This window comes from Antennarius striatus, chromosome 22, assembly GCF_040054535.1.
Source record: "Antennarius striatus isolate MH-2024 chromosome 22, ASM4005453v1, whole genome shotgun sequence".
NCBI classification, from domain to species: domain Eukaryota; kingdom Metazoa; phylum Chordata; class Actinopteri; order Lophiiformes; family Antennariidae; genus Antennarius; species Antennarius striatus.
The window spans coordinates 5077501-5096888 of NC_090797.1; the positions used below are offsets into that span (position 1 = coordinate 5077501).

The following is a 19388-nucleotide window of genomic DNA, read 5'->3' on the forward strand; positions in this document are numbered from 1 at the left end:
ATTCTTTGTGTACGAGGGGGGGGGGCTTAAAATTTAATGGAAAGTGCATCATGGAGGCATGTTGAAATGCACGCGTGCACACATTTACTAATTACTAAAGCAGTAGGGTGTGTGTGTGTGTGTGTGTGTGTGTGTGTGTGTGTGTGTGTGTGTAGACAGGGAGACTGAGGGTCATAAATAAGAGGAGAAGAAAGCAAACAAAACAAAAACACACTTGTTTTGTGGCAAAAAGAATGTTCCATTAACTAGCTGCATCTCATGAAGGGTGTGTGTGTGTGTGTGTGTGTGTACCCGGTCGCTAGCGTGGGTATGTCGGGGGGGGGGGGTCTCTTCTTGGTGGTGGGGTGCCAAGAGATTTTAATCTTATTAACAGCCTTTACCCTGGTTGGCAAATGGCTTTCCAACTGCTTGGGTAATGAACTGTTTGAAAGTGTTTTCAGCACACACTAACATACATCACTCAGACACGTAAGATAGGCACACACACTCACACACACACTTCTTTCCTCACTTAACAGAGGCCAGATTGCCAGCTGTCCTCGCGACAGACACACAACCAGCCGATAGTCTCGCTCTCCGTCATCCTCTGCTCGCAGCTTTTCTGGTTTGATATGAGATGCCAGAGGAAGAAACTGCACAGTGGATTTAATATCCCGTCATCAGTAATAAATAAGTATCAGCAGTTCATAACAAATCCTGTGTGGGATTTGTCCTAAGTGCATCACTGCCAAGTGAATTATAGATGCTATTATACTGTAGTTAAGCCGTGTTTTATAGCACTGATGAGGTATTTTTTTATTTTCTCTCGCTTGCTCGTGCCTCAACAGATGGATTTCAAAGCTTTCCAGACACTTTTACTGTTTCAGCAGCTAAATTGTTTTTATTTTAGACCGGAGAAAAAAATGTCTAAACAAAATTTGATGTTTGTCAAAGTGTGACGGTCATAAATTCACTTTCCCAAGTCTACCAGATGGGTTTTCTTAATTGAAAGAGGGAGCCGAGTCAGACAAACTTGTCAGCCAGCCTACGCAGACTCAACAAACTTGGAGAGGTCTTGTAACGGTGACTTTTAGTTTTTTAATGCCTGTCTTCATTCATGCACACGGCCTATTCCTCATCCCGGCTCGCACAAGGAGATGGGAATTTTGGGAAAGGTGAAGTTATTGCAAAGATGAATATTATCAACAGATGTAAAAAATGAACAAGAACTTGGAGAGAAATTGAGAGTAAGACGGAGGTTGAGCAAGAATGCAAAGGCCTGGTCAGCCAAGGGCATCACTTCTATGTTATTGTACAGATTTGTCCCTCACTTACCTCTTAAATCATCACTCTTTTTCCATCCCTTTTTTCTCCATTTCATCATTGTTGGCCATTGAGTATTTAAAACAACAACATATGAAACACCTTGGAACAGAAGCTCCCCGGCTCTCATTAACACCTTGTTACTATAGAATATGATCATCTCAAGACTGGAACGCTTCTTAGATGGGTGACGGTACCCGGCAAATGAGATAAAAATATCTTGACTTGCAAGAGTGTCTTTGTACCACTGAATAGATGAATGAACTAGTTCACTTTCATCTTCTTCTGGATCAACGGCGAGCTTAACCCTCTTTCTCCGGCGTCTTTGATAGACGCCGTTGTAAAACAACATCCTCATCGCTTCACAAGCGAGGCCTTTCTTCAGCCACATCACAGCCACGATTATCTCGGCAGCGTTCACAAAGCAGCAGGAACCTCGCAGCATCCAGTTAATGCTAGGATCGGAAGCATAACTAAACATTCGGAGTGTCACATTGAGAACAGCTCATTACAAAACATATAATGCCACTCTTGTGACAAGCAGAGCCATAACGTCCATATAAACTGCTTCAGTCTGTTCTCGTACCACCATGGAAGGCAGAAGCGTTGCGCCAGCAGTTTTACACATTATAGTTAATAAATCATTTTTTCTGTATTTACAGATTTGCATCGAGGCTAACTGAAGCAAAGCATGCCTCACTGTTACTGAAATTTGATGGTTGTCGTATTTATATTTTCCCACCACTCCGTGTGTGTGTTAGTTTTCATCCATTTCTGTGCAATTTAAACATCAGTTAGCTGAGTTACCATGCAAACAAAGAAATGACACTTCATGTGTGTTTCATGCTCTCGCCAATTGTGACATAAGGTCTTGGTTAAAAAGCCTTTAATTTTGTACACACCTCTGGCTCCTTGGACTCTGTCAACAATTTCATTAAATCGATCTTAATTGATTGTAGCTGGTGATTTTTTTTCCCTTCTTGACCGGTGTCCTGGTGGCGGCGCGGTGACGTCCATGAAGCCTTTTTTAAAGAAGTGGGGTTTGAAAGCAACAGCTGTTTGACTTTTGTGCTTTCCTTTTGTTGTTGTTTCTCCTTTTGATTCTGCAGTGGAAAAATGCAAACAGAAACACAAATCTTCGCTTCCCCTTATTTTTTTCCCCTGTATCTATGAACCCTTGTTATTTTCTCCCTCTCAATTCGTCCCTCGTGTCTCTCCTTCCAGGCAGTACTACGAGATGCTGTACAACACGGCGGATGAGCTGCTGAATCTGGTGGTGGACCAGGGCGTCCGCTACACCGAGCTGGAGTACATCAACGCCCTGTCCCTTCTCCATCGCAGCCAGACGGGCGTGGGCGACCTGAGCACCCAAAACATCCGTCTGCAGCGGCTGAAGGAGATTATCTGTGAGCAGGCCGCCATTAAACAGGCTACCAAGGACAAGAAGATCACTACAGTGTAATGATGATACAGGACAGGGCCCAGAGGAGGGTTGAAATGCTGGGACAGCAGAGTGTATATACATAAATGTAGCACTAGGTCGCTCTAATTGGGGAAGGAGGTGACAGTCGACGTAAGTGCAGACTTTGCAAGTTAAGTTTCCCCCATGTATCTTTGTCATGAGGTAAGCTGTGCTGTCAGATCGCACTTTTTAAAAGACAAATACATCACTTGCAGCCCAGCTGAAATAGTCCTCTATGACTACCGTCGGATAAAAGACTGTAGTCTTGGACACTCATCCAAACTCGAGCCCCATCTCATCTCATTTTCCTATTAGATCTAAACTGCTGCTCTCAATTACACCTCTATCTCCTCTCCCCCGGCGGCCCCCGTGGGCCCTCTGATTCTGTCTGCAATAACAGATGCCAGATTACACCGTCTGAACGAGGCCACATCTTCCACCTTCTGCCAATTTGGTTTGATCCCCGAAGAGTCCCCCCCCCCCCCCAATGTAAATTGTGTTGCATCTACAGCTCTAAAAAAAAAATCTGTTAATCTGATTTCCATTTGGTTTGTTTTTGGAGTTTGCGGTGTAAACTTGTAGAGGAGAAAGTTGATTAACAGTGAATGAGTAATGAGGATATTTTTGTTGATTTCAGGTTCAAGGCTATTTTGAATATTAAAATTCGAGCTCGGCGCACAGTAGTGGATGACTTGCACATTTTGCCTTCAGGAATATTTGTGGGAAATAGTTGTATTAGCTCTATTAACAGACGCAGTTCTTCATCTTCATTTTGAACACCCCGACTTCACATGCTAAAGTGAATTTACAAAATAAAATCAAGCGACAATCACAAATCCTTCCCCTTTGCCTGCAACCTTTGTGCTTTTAGTTCATTAACTTGAGAGAGAAGTACTTAATGAGAAGAGGAGAGGGGAATGGGAGCCTTGTCAATACAGCTGGGCTGGCGTTGGTGTCCCTAAAGCCCACAGAACAATCCATCATAATGACACATAGGCTGGGATCGATGGGAAAACAGCCATGGAGCTGCTGAGGGGTTCGTCTACAAGTCTGAGACGTACACTCGGTTGAAAATCTAAAACTCTGCTCATTCGGCTGTTCGCTTCAGCTTCACTTTTGTAACAGTATACTAGGGTATACTTTAATACAATTTTAACTGACTGTGTCAGTTAAAATTGTATTAAACTGACTGTCACATCACAGTTATTGCACTTGGTGCGGAAAACCTATAACAATCCACAAGGCTTAGTATAGGAGATAGTGTAAACTGCAAACCACTCCAGTTTTTCATCCTTTTTTTTATTAGTGGAATAAATATGTGCAGGATCATAAAAGTTTCATTTTAAACTCTGCTTATCTGCTTTCTATTGTTTTTTTTCTTTGCAATGTAACTTTATTTTGCACGTCACATTTTTCTGAATTTCTGTGTTTCAATCTGTGGACTTGTAGAAATGCTGAAACTGTTCTGTATTAAGCACACAATTGGTCACTGCATATATTAATGCACTGAAGAAATAAATCCTTCAAACCCCCTTCTGCTTTTACTGATTTTGATCCTCTGGTTGTGTAACCGTTATTTTTCCACAGAGGAATGCTTATGTGCACAATAACAGCACAGTTCATCACCGTTTTGATGTACCTGAGATGCTACTGCCTTATGTCATACGGAAGAGATGGATCCAATACCAACAATGGAAGATGAGCTTTGACTGGTGCAATGTATGGTATGCTATAGGTGTCAGATAAATAAACAGAGGAGCTCCATGTTGACGTAGAGCCAGTTGGACTGTCTGGCACTGTGAAATATTCGCAAAGCCTTTGTTTATAAGTCTTGTTGCTTCTGTTGCCATGGAGTCCTGAACAGCAGATGGAATTCAAAATGCACAATTGGAAACCTTTGTATCTCATCACATCATTTTTGACAGTTTGTTTTAAAAATGCAATGTCTGCATCACATAATTTTATTCAAACATTTTATACACAAAAAACAAGGATATCCCGTATAATCACCAGTATGTCCATACATTTGTCTGTAGTCTTTTATTACACATATTAACTGTGATGAGGAGTAGAGTAGAACTTTATTGATCCCTTAAGGAGGTTCCATCAGGGAAATTAATTTCTCCGTTGCACTACACACAGCACAGTGAGTACAAAAACAGATTAAGCACTTATATAGGAGCTGACTTTTAAAGCTTATTATGAACTTATTATTTTTTACTACTACTACTACTACTACTACTAGCGAGTTTACAGTGATGCTGAATGTCATTATCTCCATAGTATTTATTCTAAGAACTATATAATAACTATCGACTCACCCAAGGAATGTGAGATATGTAATGTACTGATGTATTTTGTAGTTTTAGAGGATGTCAGGGCAGACACACTTTTTCTAAACTGTGTGTCAAAATACCTGAGATTTTAATCTAGGTGAAATATAATAAATTGTTCAAATTTCGTTTAAAAAAAAGTAGTCAACTATCGTTTTGTAAACGGTATCATTGTATGTCTTTCTGCCCGTCTATCGGAGTCTTTCTGAATCATGATTGACGTGTAATTCAAACTACGTCACCCACAATTCCTCTCACCTCACACTTGTTTCGTTGCCCAGCAACAACGGAGTACAGCTTCCTTTGAAGGTCTGACCTGCTAGCTAGCTAGACTTTCTATTACTGTTGTTTCATTGAGAGGTCGGGACTTTGAGCTTGTTTTAACCAGTCAGTCTTCAGTCCACTGAATCGTCGTCATGAAACAATGAAGGAAACAACGAGTCACCAGGTTTCCTCGGCGTCTCCAGGCTGTTACCCCCCAGGGCCCCGCCATGACGGTCCCCCTGCTGAGGAAGAAAACGGAGAGATGGAGGTAGGTTAGGATGAACTACGACAATCTGTTTTTAAACGACCTCTACACAAATGTTTCCTATGTTCAATTATCTCCATCGTGAGACAATTAAAAGATAATTATTGCAGGTGTAAGTTATAATTTTAACAAAAATAACATGTTTATAAGTAAGTTTGAACGACCGTCCGTGTTTGTTCGTTATAACGCAGGTAACTTTGCGTAAGAAATCTGTGAATGTGAAACAACGGAGCAGGGTCACGTGGTTTTAAAGTTTTAGTTCGTGATATTGACGTGAGCATTTTGTTGCTCAAACACTGTTTTTTGGATCCCTAATGGTTTCCTTTTGTAAATTCCACATGCTTGCTTCATTATTCTAGTCTACAAAATTGTGTCATTTTTTCTTTACAGGCTGATGGTATTCTGACTGCTGAGATGGTTTCAAGCTGTGTGTCCAATTTAGGGAACTTTGGTACTGGGCTGCAACACTGCTACAACAACCTATCACTGCCTGTGAGACGCTTGTCTACATGTGCATGGTGTTGTTATATCGACACATCTATTTTCAGCATAATTAAACTAGGCTCTTATGTTTCTCTATTCCAGAGTTATAATCTCAGCGACATCTCAGTTTTATGCAGTTATGTCCATCTTAAAAGGCTGGAACTGCCACACAATAAAATCAAAGGTAAACTCTATGTTATTAAAGTCATTTTAGCCTTCTTATTTTGTATTTGACTCTTCTCACTCTACATTCTCTCTCATCTGCTAGATTTATCCTGTGTGAGCCACATGTCATATCTTGTCACCCTGGATGCATCTCACAATGAAATCTCAAACTTTTTTGGATTCCAGCCACCAAAGAATCTAAAGGTAATGTGGGACCTTGAACTGACAGCATAAGACCAAATTTGATTGCCGGCTCGGGCTTCTCTCTCTTGTGCTATTCCCTCAAGATAGGCCCGGATTTCCATAGCCCATCTGCAGTCACTTTGAATATGCTTACAAGGCATTAGCTGCCCTTGAATGATGGTGAACTTTGTCGGATTGGAAATTCTGCTCATGCTCTATGGAATTAGCAAACATTTTCTTTTGTGGGATGGAAGACTTTCTCGACTTAACAGTTTGCTTTTTTTTTTTAGGAAGTGAACTTCTCTCATAACCTCATGACAAAAATGGCAGATTTGTCACCCTATGCATCTCTTTGCAAACTGGATCTGGGATGTATCCTTATGGGGCATTCACGTTTGCATTCACAAACTCACACACTTGCACACAAAAGTCTTTTCTTAACATTCTCCTTACCAGATAACAGTTTCAGCGCGATCAGCGGTCTTGAGGAATGTTGCAGCCTCACCCATCTCAACCTGGAACACAACAAGATCGTCAGGATCAGCAGCCTGGACAATCTGCCTCTCGTCAACCTCTGCCTTGTGAGTCCATCTGTATTACACATGGAAATATGACAAGCACATTCACACACATTTCTCCACATACCTACAAGCATGATGTTTAAATAGGCTTTATATTGATATTTCTATGGCTACTGTTGCATGTTTTTTACCCCGTGTGTGGTTAATTTCCCCCGTTTCTGTCTTGCTGTTCTCTCCCTCTGTCTTTTTGCTCATCTTTGTTTTTGGCTGCATTTTACACCCATAAAACCTTGGCCCTCTGTTCGAGATTCAACATATGGGCCAACAGCAGGCTTTTTCTTTCTTTCTGTCTCTCTCTGTCACTCTAGCTTCCACTCATTTCCCACTTGTGTGTATTTGCACTTCCATGTTCTGTCCTTCATCAGTGTTACTTCCTTGTCAGCAGCTATTGGTCTGGTTCTGTTTGGGCCTCTACGAAGCTTTGCTTTGGGCACCTGCTGATAGCGTTTCAATGAGCACGAATTAAGTTGTGCATGCACTTGCACCTTGTCCTTCCAGCATCCATCTAATCCCATCCCTGACCCCTCTTCCTCACGTGCTACCTCCCTAAGCAGCACTGCCTGTCAGCCAGCCCGTTTCACCGCCCATCACAGCATTGACCTGGAGCTTCTGGGGATGAGCGCAGTAACTCACCCCCCGCTGACAGCAGCCCTCTGCCAGGCAGCATGCTTGGCAAGAGCAGGGGGGGGGTGCAGCCAGACTTTCAGATAGTCGGTGTATTGTGATGAGAAGCAGGCTGGGGACCCTGACAATGGAGGAGTGCCCAGGTCTGGTTCTTTAGTTGGTTAGCGTGCTGAGCTAGCACCTCGCCAGCTGTTTTGCTGTCAGTCCTCAACTGTCAGGATTTAGGAGAGAGAGGCAAACCTGCCACTCAACTCAGTACCGAGGGGAAAGAGGGTTCATGCACCCTACAGAGCAGCCGTGGCATGCCTTTAATATTTTTCCATGGGAATCATTGACTGGATTTGAAACAGAACTGCTGGCTGGAAGCCACTTATGCATGCATGCTTTGAATATCCCAGACTCCTCTCCTTGAGCGTGTCCTTTTCCTATTTGAGTCCAGAGGGGGAACCGCCTGAAGAAGATTGAAGGTCTGGAGAATCTGAAGAGTCTGCAGGTCCTCGACTTGTCTGTGAACAGCATCGACTGTCTCTCTGGCTTCCAGAATCTCGATTTCTTGGGCACCATTAATCTGGAAAAAAACCTGGTACTGAATTGATTAACTATGCAAATATATAATTACAAACCTTAGATGTAATTAATCAAAAAAACAGCATTCAGTATGGAGACCAATATTCCCAGTTCTGTTTCAAGGATAGTGAGTACTTGAAGTTCTTCTTCTCACATGACAGATTAAAAGTCATAGATAGGTTCAAGACTTAACTCTCAAGCTCAATAAACTTTGGTAATTAAAGTAAGTCTTTACAAATAATTATTTTTTTGGTTTTGTTTCAGATTAGTGAAATTGAGGAGTGCAAACACATTCATAATATTTCCCTGTTGAGGGACCTGAAACTACAGGGAAACCCTGTACAGGTGACTTTCCTCTTTATCTATATCTTTATGGTTCTTCAGTTTCTCCTTTCTGAATAAATCCATCAAATAAATGACCTGTGGATTTAATTACTAGGAGCAACCACATTACAGACTGGCAGTCATCTTCCTCCTTCAACATCTGACTATGCTTGACGGAGAGAAAGTCACTGCAGAAGAAAAGGTCAACCTCGATCTGGTCATCGTATGACCTCCACCTTCGTTCAGGACACAGTTTTATGTGGGATAGCTCCCTCCATGTGACGATTTGTTGTTGAATTCCAGGTGTCATCAGTAAACAAGTATGACCCTCCTTTGGACGTCCTGGCAGCCAGAGATCACATGACCCACACGGTGAATCAGCTGATGCAGCCTCAAGTAGTTTATGACAGGTTTGCAAAAATATACAATATTGTTCAATATTGTCTCCTGAATGTGATCGGTTGTTGGACTGAGTTCATATCATACTAGCTGTTTTTTTCCCTGCATAATTATGAAAATGTATATTAAAAAAACTGTTGTGAAGATTGGCAGTCAAGTGTGTCGATCCATCACAATCATGATTTTTGCTTAATCAGCTATCAAGGATGTTCTTTCCCAACACGAGCAGCATTTTATCTGCAGTGTTTCATTATGGCTGATATTCCCCATCTCTGAGATTAAAAAAAAATTAGCTCCTGCGTCAGCACTTTTTCTTTCGAAATGTCTATCACCAGCAAATGAAAGGGTGAACATCAGTTAATTTAGCGTTCGCCTCTACACTACCCAACTACATTTGTGCAAGTCTTCTGTTTATATCGTCCAGGAGTGAGATTCACCTCTGGAAACGTTTGTTGTTCAGAGAGTGTAAGATCATGCATGTAAAATTTAACAGAAACCTTTGCGTGTATGTGTGTATGTGTGTGTGTTCTTGCAGCACTTTGCCCAATGCAGACTCTCCATATCCGATGCTGGTTCTGACTGGTCCTCAGGCCTGTGGGAAGAGAGAGCTGGCCCACAGACTGTGTCAGGACTTCAGTGAATACTTTGCCTATGGGTCGGTCTCAGTCTCTCCTAGCACCTAGCAGTAGGTTTTTCACATGAAAATATGTGCTAAAACACATGACGTGAGCGTTGCTCTTCTGTGTGTCTGTCTTCAGTACCTGCCACACCACCAGAGGGCCCTACTTTGGAGAGGAGAACGGACTTGATTATCATTTTGTCACCAATGAAGATTTCCAGAACATGGTCCACATGGTGCATTAGCCTTCCAAAAAGCCTTTTTTGCCCCCTCGGATTAACCACATAAGAATAAATAAAGGGGTTTCAGGGTGATATGAGTTTCATAAATCATACCAACAGAGTAATATCCATCAAAAATTAATTAATAGTACACCATCTTTTTCTGAGTGTCCTTGATTCACATAACTCCTAAAGCAAGTTTTAGATTGAATTCACTCACTGGCAATAATGACTTGAGTAGTTTAGGTAATTAGTTTCACTTGGGTGGATTGATTTTCCTTTTACTGGCTAATATTTCATTTAACAAAGATACATTTAGTTGAATTGGGCCCTTTTGAAGAGGTGTAATGGATTCATAAATTAACTTTACTGAAGAATGACCAATCATAGTATTTCTTACAATGCTTACCATGCAAGTGATGATTACATAGTCTGAGACAATTGACAAGGACACAAAGCTAATGGTTTTTTATTATTATCAATATGCAGATGCTGGTCGGCGTCCCGTGAAATGCAGCTATTTTCAGAGGAACGATTTCAGTCGGTTGTGACTTTGTTGAGGAATCAGTTTGTGTTCATGTTGCTCGCTGTGTGCAGCCATGCTGTGGATATACAAACATCTCGTCTGAATAACAGAACATAATTGTTTTCATCTTCAGTTACTGATGATTTAATAGTCCTGAGGGGTAATTGATGGATGGATAGAGGTCTGGATGATCCACTGATTTGATTACTAAATCTTGTATACTCCAAAACAGGAAGTGAGCCAGTATTTGTATTCACCTTTCATTCTTTGATTACCAGACTCTATCTATCTTTTCCCATCCCTGCTTAAACTTCATTCTCTCGCTTTCCATGTGTCAGCTCCCCTCTTCCCTCAGAGGTGCTTTTTTGTAACTATGCAATCATCACCTCACAAGTCCATCGCTTGTGGACGCTCTCATTCAAGATTAACCCTAATCAGCAATCCTTGCTACTTATTACACTCCATACTGTGTTGTTAACACAAGGAGCCCCTGCTGTGCAATTTTGACTGAATCGCATTCAAGGCTGGAAGAATAAAATCAAATAATACTTTACAATTGAGTATTTGAAAGGATGGTTCACAGACATCCAAAACATTCAAGGGAGCTTAAATTCCCATTTGACTGGAGGTGACACATGTAAACCTGCAGTAAAACATTTAAACACAGTGCCTTGTGGTTAATGGATGTTGTGCACATTATTTTTGTGTCATGTCTTTTGTGTTCTATTGATATGACAGATATGACAGACTGTTAACACTTTGTTCTTTGCTCCACATAATGACAGACCTGTTTCCATGTTGATACTGAAACAACTATGCTCTATAATTACATGTGTAATTGTTGCAATTTTATTTTAGCAAACTGCAAATAGTCTACAGTCAAAATAATCTCCAGTAAATATAAGATGTAAAACAGAGCGCTTTCAATTTTACATTTCCTAAAAACAAAAAAAACAAAAAAAAGCTGAAGCTGAATTCCAATAATCACATTCAGACAACTAAAAAATTTTTTTGAAAATCATAATGAAGTGAAGTTTAGCTTTTGCTACCACAGATCATACAGTTGTCCACGCTAAACATCTCTCAATGCCAGCAGACTAAAAGTCAGGTGTTTTTAACTGACCGCCAGGATAAAAGTTTGTCTCACAGGATAGTGAACAACCTCTGGTTCTTAATCTTGACAGAATGTGCTGAGAGTTGTCTCTGCCTGCTAAGTGGAAGATAGATGCCACTCATAAGTGGTCAAACTATTATTTGTTGGACAGTAAGCTATGCATTGAAATTGTCCCTCTTTCTTTCTTGTCATAACTGGACCTTTCCTTTCAGGGCAGGTTCATTCAGACGATGGACTACGGGGGTCACAGGTACGGTCTCTCCAGGGATGCCATTGAGGACGTGGCCAGAGAAGGACTGGCCTGTTGTGTGCACATGGAGTTAGAGGTAAGCAGTCAACACTTTTTTTCTTCCTCTGTATCAGGAATAAGTTTAATATGACCAAAAACTGCTAAATATTGTTAATTAGATTCACTATAAGACTTCTAAATCTTACACACACTATTTCTGGCTCTTGGGATGTTTCCCCGCAGGGTGTCTTCAGTCTGAAGAAAACCTACTTCGAGCCTCGCTACATCCTGCTCATCCCCACCCAGGTGGAGAAGTACACCAACCACTTGAAAGGCCGTGACCTCTATACCCCAGCACAGATTGACATGGCGGTGTCACGCGTGGAGCTGTATGCTAACACCAACAGGCAACAACCAGGATTCTTTGATAATGTCATCTCCTGTGGTACGACAAGGAAGCACCGGGGTGGAAAGAATTCACGTTTGATGCTGTAATTGTTGATTTAAATGTTGATTTAAATGCGCAGTGCAGAAAATAGAAATGGTATATTAAAATCCTCAACTGGCCCTTATGGAACTAATAGCTAATGACAGTTTGATTGCAGTACAAATTTTAATTAAAGCACAATTAATTTTCCACAAAAAACTATTTTCAGCTTTGAAAAATCCTAATTGATTCCCAAGGGAGACCGGCATAAAGAAAGTTGGAACTCTCTTTTGATCGTATTGTTTGTTTCTCAGGAAGGGGGGTATGCCCTGCATTTCCCTGGCTTAGCACATGTGTCATCCATACAGCCTTAGATAAATGAACACTCCTCACCAAAATCCATACACTACACTCTCAATCCAATTACTACGTGTATTAAGGGCACGAGCAGCGGAATAGTTGTGTTTATCATCCCCTCATGAAAGCACTCAGACATGTAAGCTGTATTCTTAATGAGACGAACACACAGTGTGCGGAACCTCATCACTTTTATGCACCACTAGCTAGCACCTCATTACACTCAGGTCATCATCCCCATATCTTTGAATCATTACTGTTTGATGCGAGATGCATTAGCTGTGTTCAAAACCAGGTTTTTATCACATTGTGTGTGTGTGTGTGTTTGTGTGTGTGTGTGTGTGTGTGTGTGTGTGTGTGGGTAGATGACTGGGAGGAAGCCTATCAGACACTGAAGCAGGTAGTGAATGATTATCTGCTGTTAGAGGAGCTGGAAGAAGGAGAAATAAGCAACAGAGCGACCCCTGACAACATTTCCACAGGTGCGTTTGTTTGCATGTGTTGTGCACTTTTATCCTAAATGTGCACTGGTATCCTATTTATATCATTATTCTTAGTCGTAGAGGTATTATAATCATATTACAACATACTCTTCATCTCAAAATCAATTTACAGCTCAGGAAATATTCATCAGCCTGTGAAAACATGCATATTAAATTATATGACCAGATGGTTGGAGGGTTTATTTTACATTTATGATGTTTTTTAATATGTCCTTCAACTTTATGGAGGTGCGCTAATGAATAGCTGGAGTTCCCCGTGGAACCGTGGTTATTCATTAGTGCCATAAATTTAATTCGGTGGCATCTAAAAAGACAGTTCACGCTCTACATTGTGCATTCTTATTTAATACACACTCATCCGTGCCGACTCGTAGCTCATCAGCTAATCTACAGTAGTCACACACTTTCCACAGCGTTGCAATCTTTCTCTCTCAGGTCACGAGGTGCAAGAGAATCCACCTTCGCCTCTGTTGGGGTCAGGATCAGGCGCAGCTCCCAGGGCCCTCGAGCCCTCAGATCTGTCTCACAGGAGCTATTTTAACAAGATCCAGGCAGAGCTCAGCCCGCAGAAGAGCCCCACTGTGAGTTACAAGATGTCTTTTGCAAATTGTCTCATTAATAAAGTCTACAAAGTGAATGTTAAATAAACATCTAGGTTGTATAACATGAAAGAAGATGCTGGATTCCTTTCTCTTTCTAGCCCATACATCAACACTCCCTTGTACCGCTTTCCTCCTCCTCCCCCCAACCTGCAATCACTTTCCGCATCATGTTCCTTCTCATTTTTGCTTCACCTTCCTGTAACCTAAACCACTCCCTCTCCTTACTTTGGGCTCTCCCTTCCACAGGAGCTGGCCTCCATCAGGAGGCGTGAGCGGCTGGTGAGAGAGGCTATAATGGGGAGGAGTCCAGGGGTCTACAGCCAGCTCTCCAAAAGGTTCATTATCAGCAGTACACACTCCAGTGCACTCGCATGCTTAATTTCAAGTGGGCAGTCTGGTGGGCCAAATTGCTTTAATTGGTGCACTTACCCTAACTTCATTTTAATGGTTTGTTTTGGGTCATTGTTTGACCTTGATCGTGAAGTGGCAGGCTCCCAAATTATTTGAGTGTAACGCTTTGTTAATACAATGGGCTAGTCTAGTGGCACTCTCTTACCAATTGTTCTGAAGTACACCTGTCACAAGCTAAAACAACATCAGATCTGAACTGGGGAATTGCTTTTCAATGGAAAATTACTAAAATGAAACAAGAGGCAATAACATTTGACTTTTTTGTGTTTATGTCAGGCCTGTTCTAAATTTTTTGCAGGACTGTGATCATAGTACCTTTTTTTAGTGAGGTTCTATGGAGCTGCATAGAATGAACTACTGTATTCCACTAAGTAGTCCGCATGCTGGATGTGCTTTCAACGGCTTTTTCAGCTTTATTTCACCTGTACAAATTATCATCAGCCTTTTGTCATTTTTTGTCTCAAAGATAGACATTTATCACACAGGCACAGTTATGCTACATGTTCAGTCAAATTGAAGTCGTCCCCTTTGGGGTCATAATCTAAGACCATTCAGACATGTTCTATCAATGCCATCTGAGTTACACATGCCTGCGGTATGCATTGTTAGCATGACTCAACCCTGCAGTATTTCTAGAGGGGATCCCAGACGTCTTTCTACACAGAGATGTGTCTTTACTTGTATGCCGATCTCACATGTTTGAATAGAGGATCCTTTGGTGTTTTCTCGACAGAGTCTTTGTGTTTTCATGTGTGTCTGTGTGTGTTTGCATATAACTTTATAGTTCACTCCGTACGAGTGAGTTGAGTAACTGCTTATAAATGAATTCCTCCCAAGATTGTACCAAGAGCTGCAGCTAATCAGGTCCTGGTATGCATGATTTGGGTGACTGTTTGGCTGCAGTTAATGCAATAGTTTCTTATTCAATTCTATTCTATTTCCATTCAATATCAATCTGTATTACATTAGTGATAAAAAGCTTAAGGCACGTTGTAAAACTTTTTGTACTGCTTGTTAGCCCTACACAGTGTTTTCATTTGAATCTTGCCGAGCTGATTAGAAATACCTACTGTTGGGAAGTTCCATCCAAGCTTCTTCTTATTTTGTGGCGGGTGTGACAGCAGTTACTGTTTTTCTCTACTCACCAGCAGCCTGGATGAATCTCATGGGAGCTCAGCGCTGTCTCTGCCTGGTTCAGCCAGGGCCTCATCTGTCTTATTCGAGCCCCCAAGTAGCTCTGTCCTGGGACCTGCCTTGGACTCACACAAAGGTATTATTATTAGTAGTTGTAGTTATATATGTAACTTAGCAAAGCTACCACTAAAATGTGTCCTCATATCTGTCATTAACCCATAGCATCATACCAAACCCCAGGAGCCCAATGTCCCATCACAGACCCGCTGGCCACAGCCACACCTCCCTCCTCCGACAGACGTCCCGGTTCCAATGTCAGAACCATCCTGCCGCCAATCCCCACTGGACGCAAGACCCCCGTAGCACCCAGCCCGGCTCCTTCAGGAGTGGCGGATGGACGAGATTCGGACAGGGAGGTGTAGTTCTAAGGCACATGTGTCAAACTTTAGATAGATAGATAGATAGATAGATAGATAGATAGATAGATAGATAGATAGATAGATAGATAGATAGATAGATAGATAGATAGATATATATATATATATATATATATATATATATATATATATATATATATATATATATATATATATATATATATATATATATATATATATATATATATATATATTACATGTTACATGTTATGAAAGAGGAACAAAGAAACATATGTTTTCTGTGCAACTGTAATGTTTAAAAGTTACATCTGGCTATTTTAGGACAGCCATTATGCTGATGTGGCCCTCGGTGAAAATTAGTTTGACACTCCTGCTCTAGAGGATCCAAAATGAATTTTGAACAATGACATGAATGAGCCTTAGAAGAAAATAAGTAAATATTTAACGATGCACAAGTTCAACTCTCATCCTCATCTCATTTTAAAAGATTGAATATCCCCAAACAACCAACTATAAAACTACACTGTTACTATCTTACCGCAAAATTCAAATACTGTGATTTAATACACTACAGTCAAGCACTTTGATTTCTCTGTCAGCGATTGTCGTAGTCCTGTGATCTCTCACTTGTGCAGTAACACGTCAGGATCTTATGTACTTCCTCTCTACTGTAGCAACCATATGTGAGATAATGACAGTGTAATTAGAGTCAAATTTGTGTCTTTACAACTTTAGAGGTCTAATCCAGGCACACAGATGCGCGCACACACACAGAGATTGATAAGCATGTCTTTTGATCATTATAAATATAGCAGTTTGGCAAAGCAAACAGCTGTTTCTCTCTTTTATTATAATGTATTCACGATCAAAGCATTATTTATGCTGGAAATATTCATCAATTCAACATATGTGTCACGTTTAGTGGGCGTTATATTAAATTTTCTGACACCAGAATTGCGATATATTTCTTACTGTTCAGTAATCTTAGCAAATAGAATGTGATGCCGAGCTTCCATTAGCAACACAGATCTCCTGACATTGGATGATGAATACATCATTAATCTTTATCCCTCCTAATGGAATTATTTATTCAACTGGAAACATATCCGTATGGAAGTTGTTGACAGGTATTACTCAGTGAGCGTCACAAACAAGTTAGCATTTTGACAGCTTGTGTGTCTGTGTGCGTTCTCCTGCGCCCGTCCGTCCTGTCGAATTCGCAGCATTCATCTGTGATTCACGGTAAACTAAAATAGCCACCAGCCATAAATGTATGCATTGCTTATTTAACAGTCAAATCTGCTTGTAAGTACAGGTTAACACACACACACACAGTAGGCATGTTCTGGTTCTTGGGCGGTACATGTGAGCGCAGCTCTCCTGCACAAACACTCGCACACACACTGGAAACACACCTGGTCATCCATCATTGTCTGTCTTCCTCCCAGGCAGCAGATGTTGCAACCCTATCATAATTCTTTGGCAGTTTGAAACCAGACAGTGTCTTTCGGGCCCCGGGGGGCCTAACCTACTAACACTGCAGTACCTTCCTGTGACTTATCATGGAGTAAAATGTTGCCTTCCTGTGCATTGACATCACAAAGGAGACATTTATGTGTGTGATGAAAGTGTGCAGCTTTTAAGTCTACGTAAAGAGAAGTACAACATGAGATACAGATGTTAAGAGGAGTTACATTACATTACAGCTTGTCATCCTAGATGTGTAATTATATTTACCCCAATCATCTCTTAAATGTAGAGGTGGTACGTTGCATTTACACTTTGAAATTTAAACAAATAACTTTAAGATTTAGTTTGTTGATTGGTGCACAAATCAGTCATTTTGTACAGTAAAGGTGTTTTTCATTTCAAGTCAGAGAATGGTGACTTAAATTTAAAAAAATGCCTTTAAATATTTCTCATCATCTCATTTTGATCAGCTTTTGTTTTTAATTAGAGACCCCTAGTGGCAGAAATACAGTAAACTACTGTGTGTTTTGGCATGAATAGCTGTATTTCTCCCTGTTTCTGCTGCTTTCTGTTTGAAACATCATTCATAAGAGAGAAGGTTTAAACAGGTGTGAATAACTTCCCTGATGTAACAAGCTGCTGTAAAACAAAGATGTCACACGGTTTCATTTAGACAGAACTCCTCCAGGCAGCAGCTCAACATCGAACAGTACAAGTGAGAAACTATTCGGGAAACAAAAACTCGCTTCCATCTGAAATTTAAGTCTGTCTGCAGGACATATTTGTTATGGGATATACGCAGCAGTACGTTAGCAAAATTAAGAAATCTGAAATTCTTTTTCTTTATTCTGTCAATTGATTCTGTCTAATTCTTGATTCAACGGGATTAATACTAGATTCATTATAATTCCTGATTCCATCTGCTATTCCATGTGATATTCCATCTGATTCATCCTTCATTATAATTCTTTGATTCTAATTCACCACAAATATGTTTAAAAAAAGACTTGTTAGCACGCAGTGATTGTGATTTTAAATAAAAATAAATTACAGTTCGTACTATAAGAGATGGTCTTTATACAGCTAATGTATTCAGACATGTGCAGCAGTTATATTTTGATTTAATGACACTCTTTCATCGCCAGAATTATTTTTATGCCCCATTTCATTGTGCCAACGAGGAATAAAATTTCCAATGAACCTGCTGTCATTTTCAGACAGTTGAAAGAAGTCATTTAAAAAAACCCTAATATGAATTGCCAGCGGTGGGCCTAAATTATTCCTCTCCTGTTACAGAACCCCAATCCTTCTACCCAGTTTGTCAAAGGTCCCACTTTCTGATTCCTCTTTGGAACAGCGGGCGTTCTCTCCAGGTGGATACAACCATCACTGAATCTTATGAGCTGCTGCAGCCTTTCAAACAGTTTCCAGTTATACTCCTGCTTTATAGCGACAGTGATTTGTCACCAGATACGGGGCCGGCTTTTACAGCTAGTTTCCCTTTGCCGTGGGATTTCATTTAAAAACGCCCTGTGAAAAGATGGGAGGAGAGAGGGAGGGTTATGAGCCTGAGAATGGACTTGGAAAACAGTCTATGAAGGTACAAAAATACACAAATGCAGCCCTTGTTTGTATGTGTGTGTGTGTGTGTGTGTGTGTGTGTGTGTGTGTGTGTGTGTGTGTGTGTGTGTGTGTGTGTGTGTGTGTGTGTGTGTGTGTGTGTGTGTTGTGTGTGTGAGGGAGGCAACACACCTATTCATTTCAGGCTCAGACATATAAATCTTTCCTACGGTGATGAAGTTGTATTCTCCGTCTCTGATAGTCCCCAGTGGTTATAACAACAAGTCTCTGTGTTCTCTGTTCGCTGGCGGTTTGGAAAAAAACAAAGCAACATTGCAAACTGTTATTATTTGCATCTCTTGTTTGTGACCCTTCCCTGAGCAGACAAATTGGTTCCAGTAGGCGAAGAACAAAGCAAGCGGACTGGCGTTGCATGTTTTGGATTCTTTTTGAACTTCCTTTTTTTATAACTGGATATTTCATGGAGTGTCGTCTGTGAGATCAGATGGATGGATGGCTTGATGGACAGACGGACGGATGGTTGAATGGATGGATGGATGCCTTAACTTGCGCTTACATAACTCCATCCCTGAATTTCCTTCTCTCTACCGACAGCCAGAGGAGTTTATGTGATCTCCCACGGTTGTCTGATTTATTTTTTAGTCTGCCTGTGAGTGATATCTGGAAAAATGTCAGCAGAGTGATTGCTTTTTGTGTAACTGTGGATCTCAGGCCGAGGATGAGTTTGATTAAATTTTTGAGGAGAATGCACTGAAGGCTGATACTTTTCTCAACACGTGTACCTGTATTTCCCAACTAAAAACACTGTAAATCCCTGTTCCATCATTATCATATTTTTATTCAT

At 40.9% G+C, this 19388-nt stretch overlaps 2 protein-coding genes across 2 annotated transcripts in view; both read left to right on the plus strand.

Annotated features, from left to right (window-relative positions):
• exoc4 (exocyst complex component 4) overlaps nt 1-4296 on the plus strand; it is a 91223-nt gene extending 86927 nt beyond the window's left edge. Inside the window, exon 20 of the mRNA XM_068307424.1 lies at nt 2527-4296. Within this exon, the coding sequence (XP_068163525.1) occupies nt 2527-2764 (238 nt within the window). The 3' untranslated portion in view covers nt 2765-4296. The remainder of the gene's footprint in view (nt 1-2526) is intronic.
• Nucleotides 4297-5456: 1160 nt separating this feature from the next.
• On the plus strand, nt 5457-15525 carry lrguk (leucine-rich repeats and guanylate kinase domain containing). The gene is made up of 19 exons (XM_068307277.1): nt 5457-5629; nt 6017-6118; nt 6212-6293; nt 6378-6478; nt 6748-6829; nt 6914-7038; nt 8102-8245; nt 8494-8574; nt 8669-8755; nt 8857-8963; nt 9488-9607; nt 9711-9807; nt 11645-11758; nt 11905-12106; nt 12811-12927; nt 13384-13529; nt 13797-13885; nt 15110-15231; nt 15318-15525. Exons 1-19 carry the CDS (start codon nt 5522-5524, stop codon nt 15515-15517), a joined length of 2226 nt encoding a protein of 741 aa, XP_068163378.1. The 5' UTR covers nt 5457-5521; the 3' UTR covers nt 15518-15525.
• Nucleotides 15526-19388: the final 3863 nt, after the last annotated feature.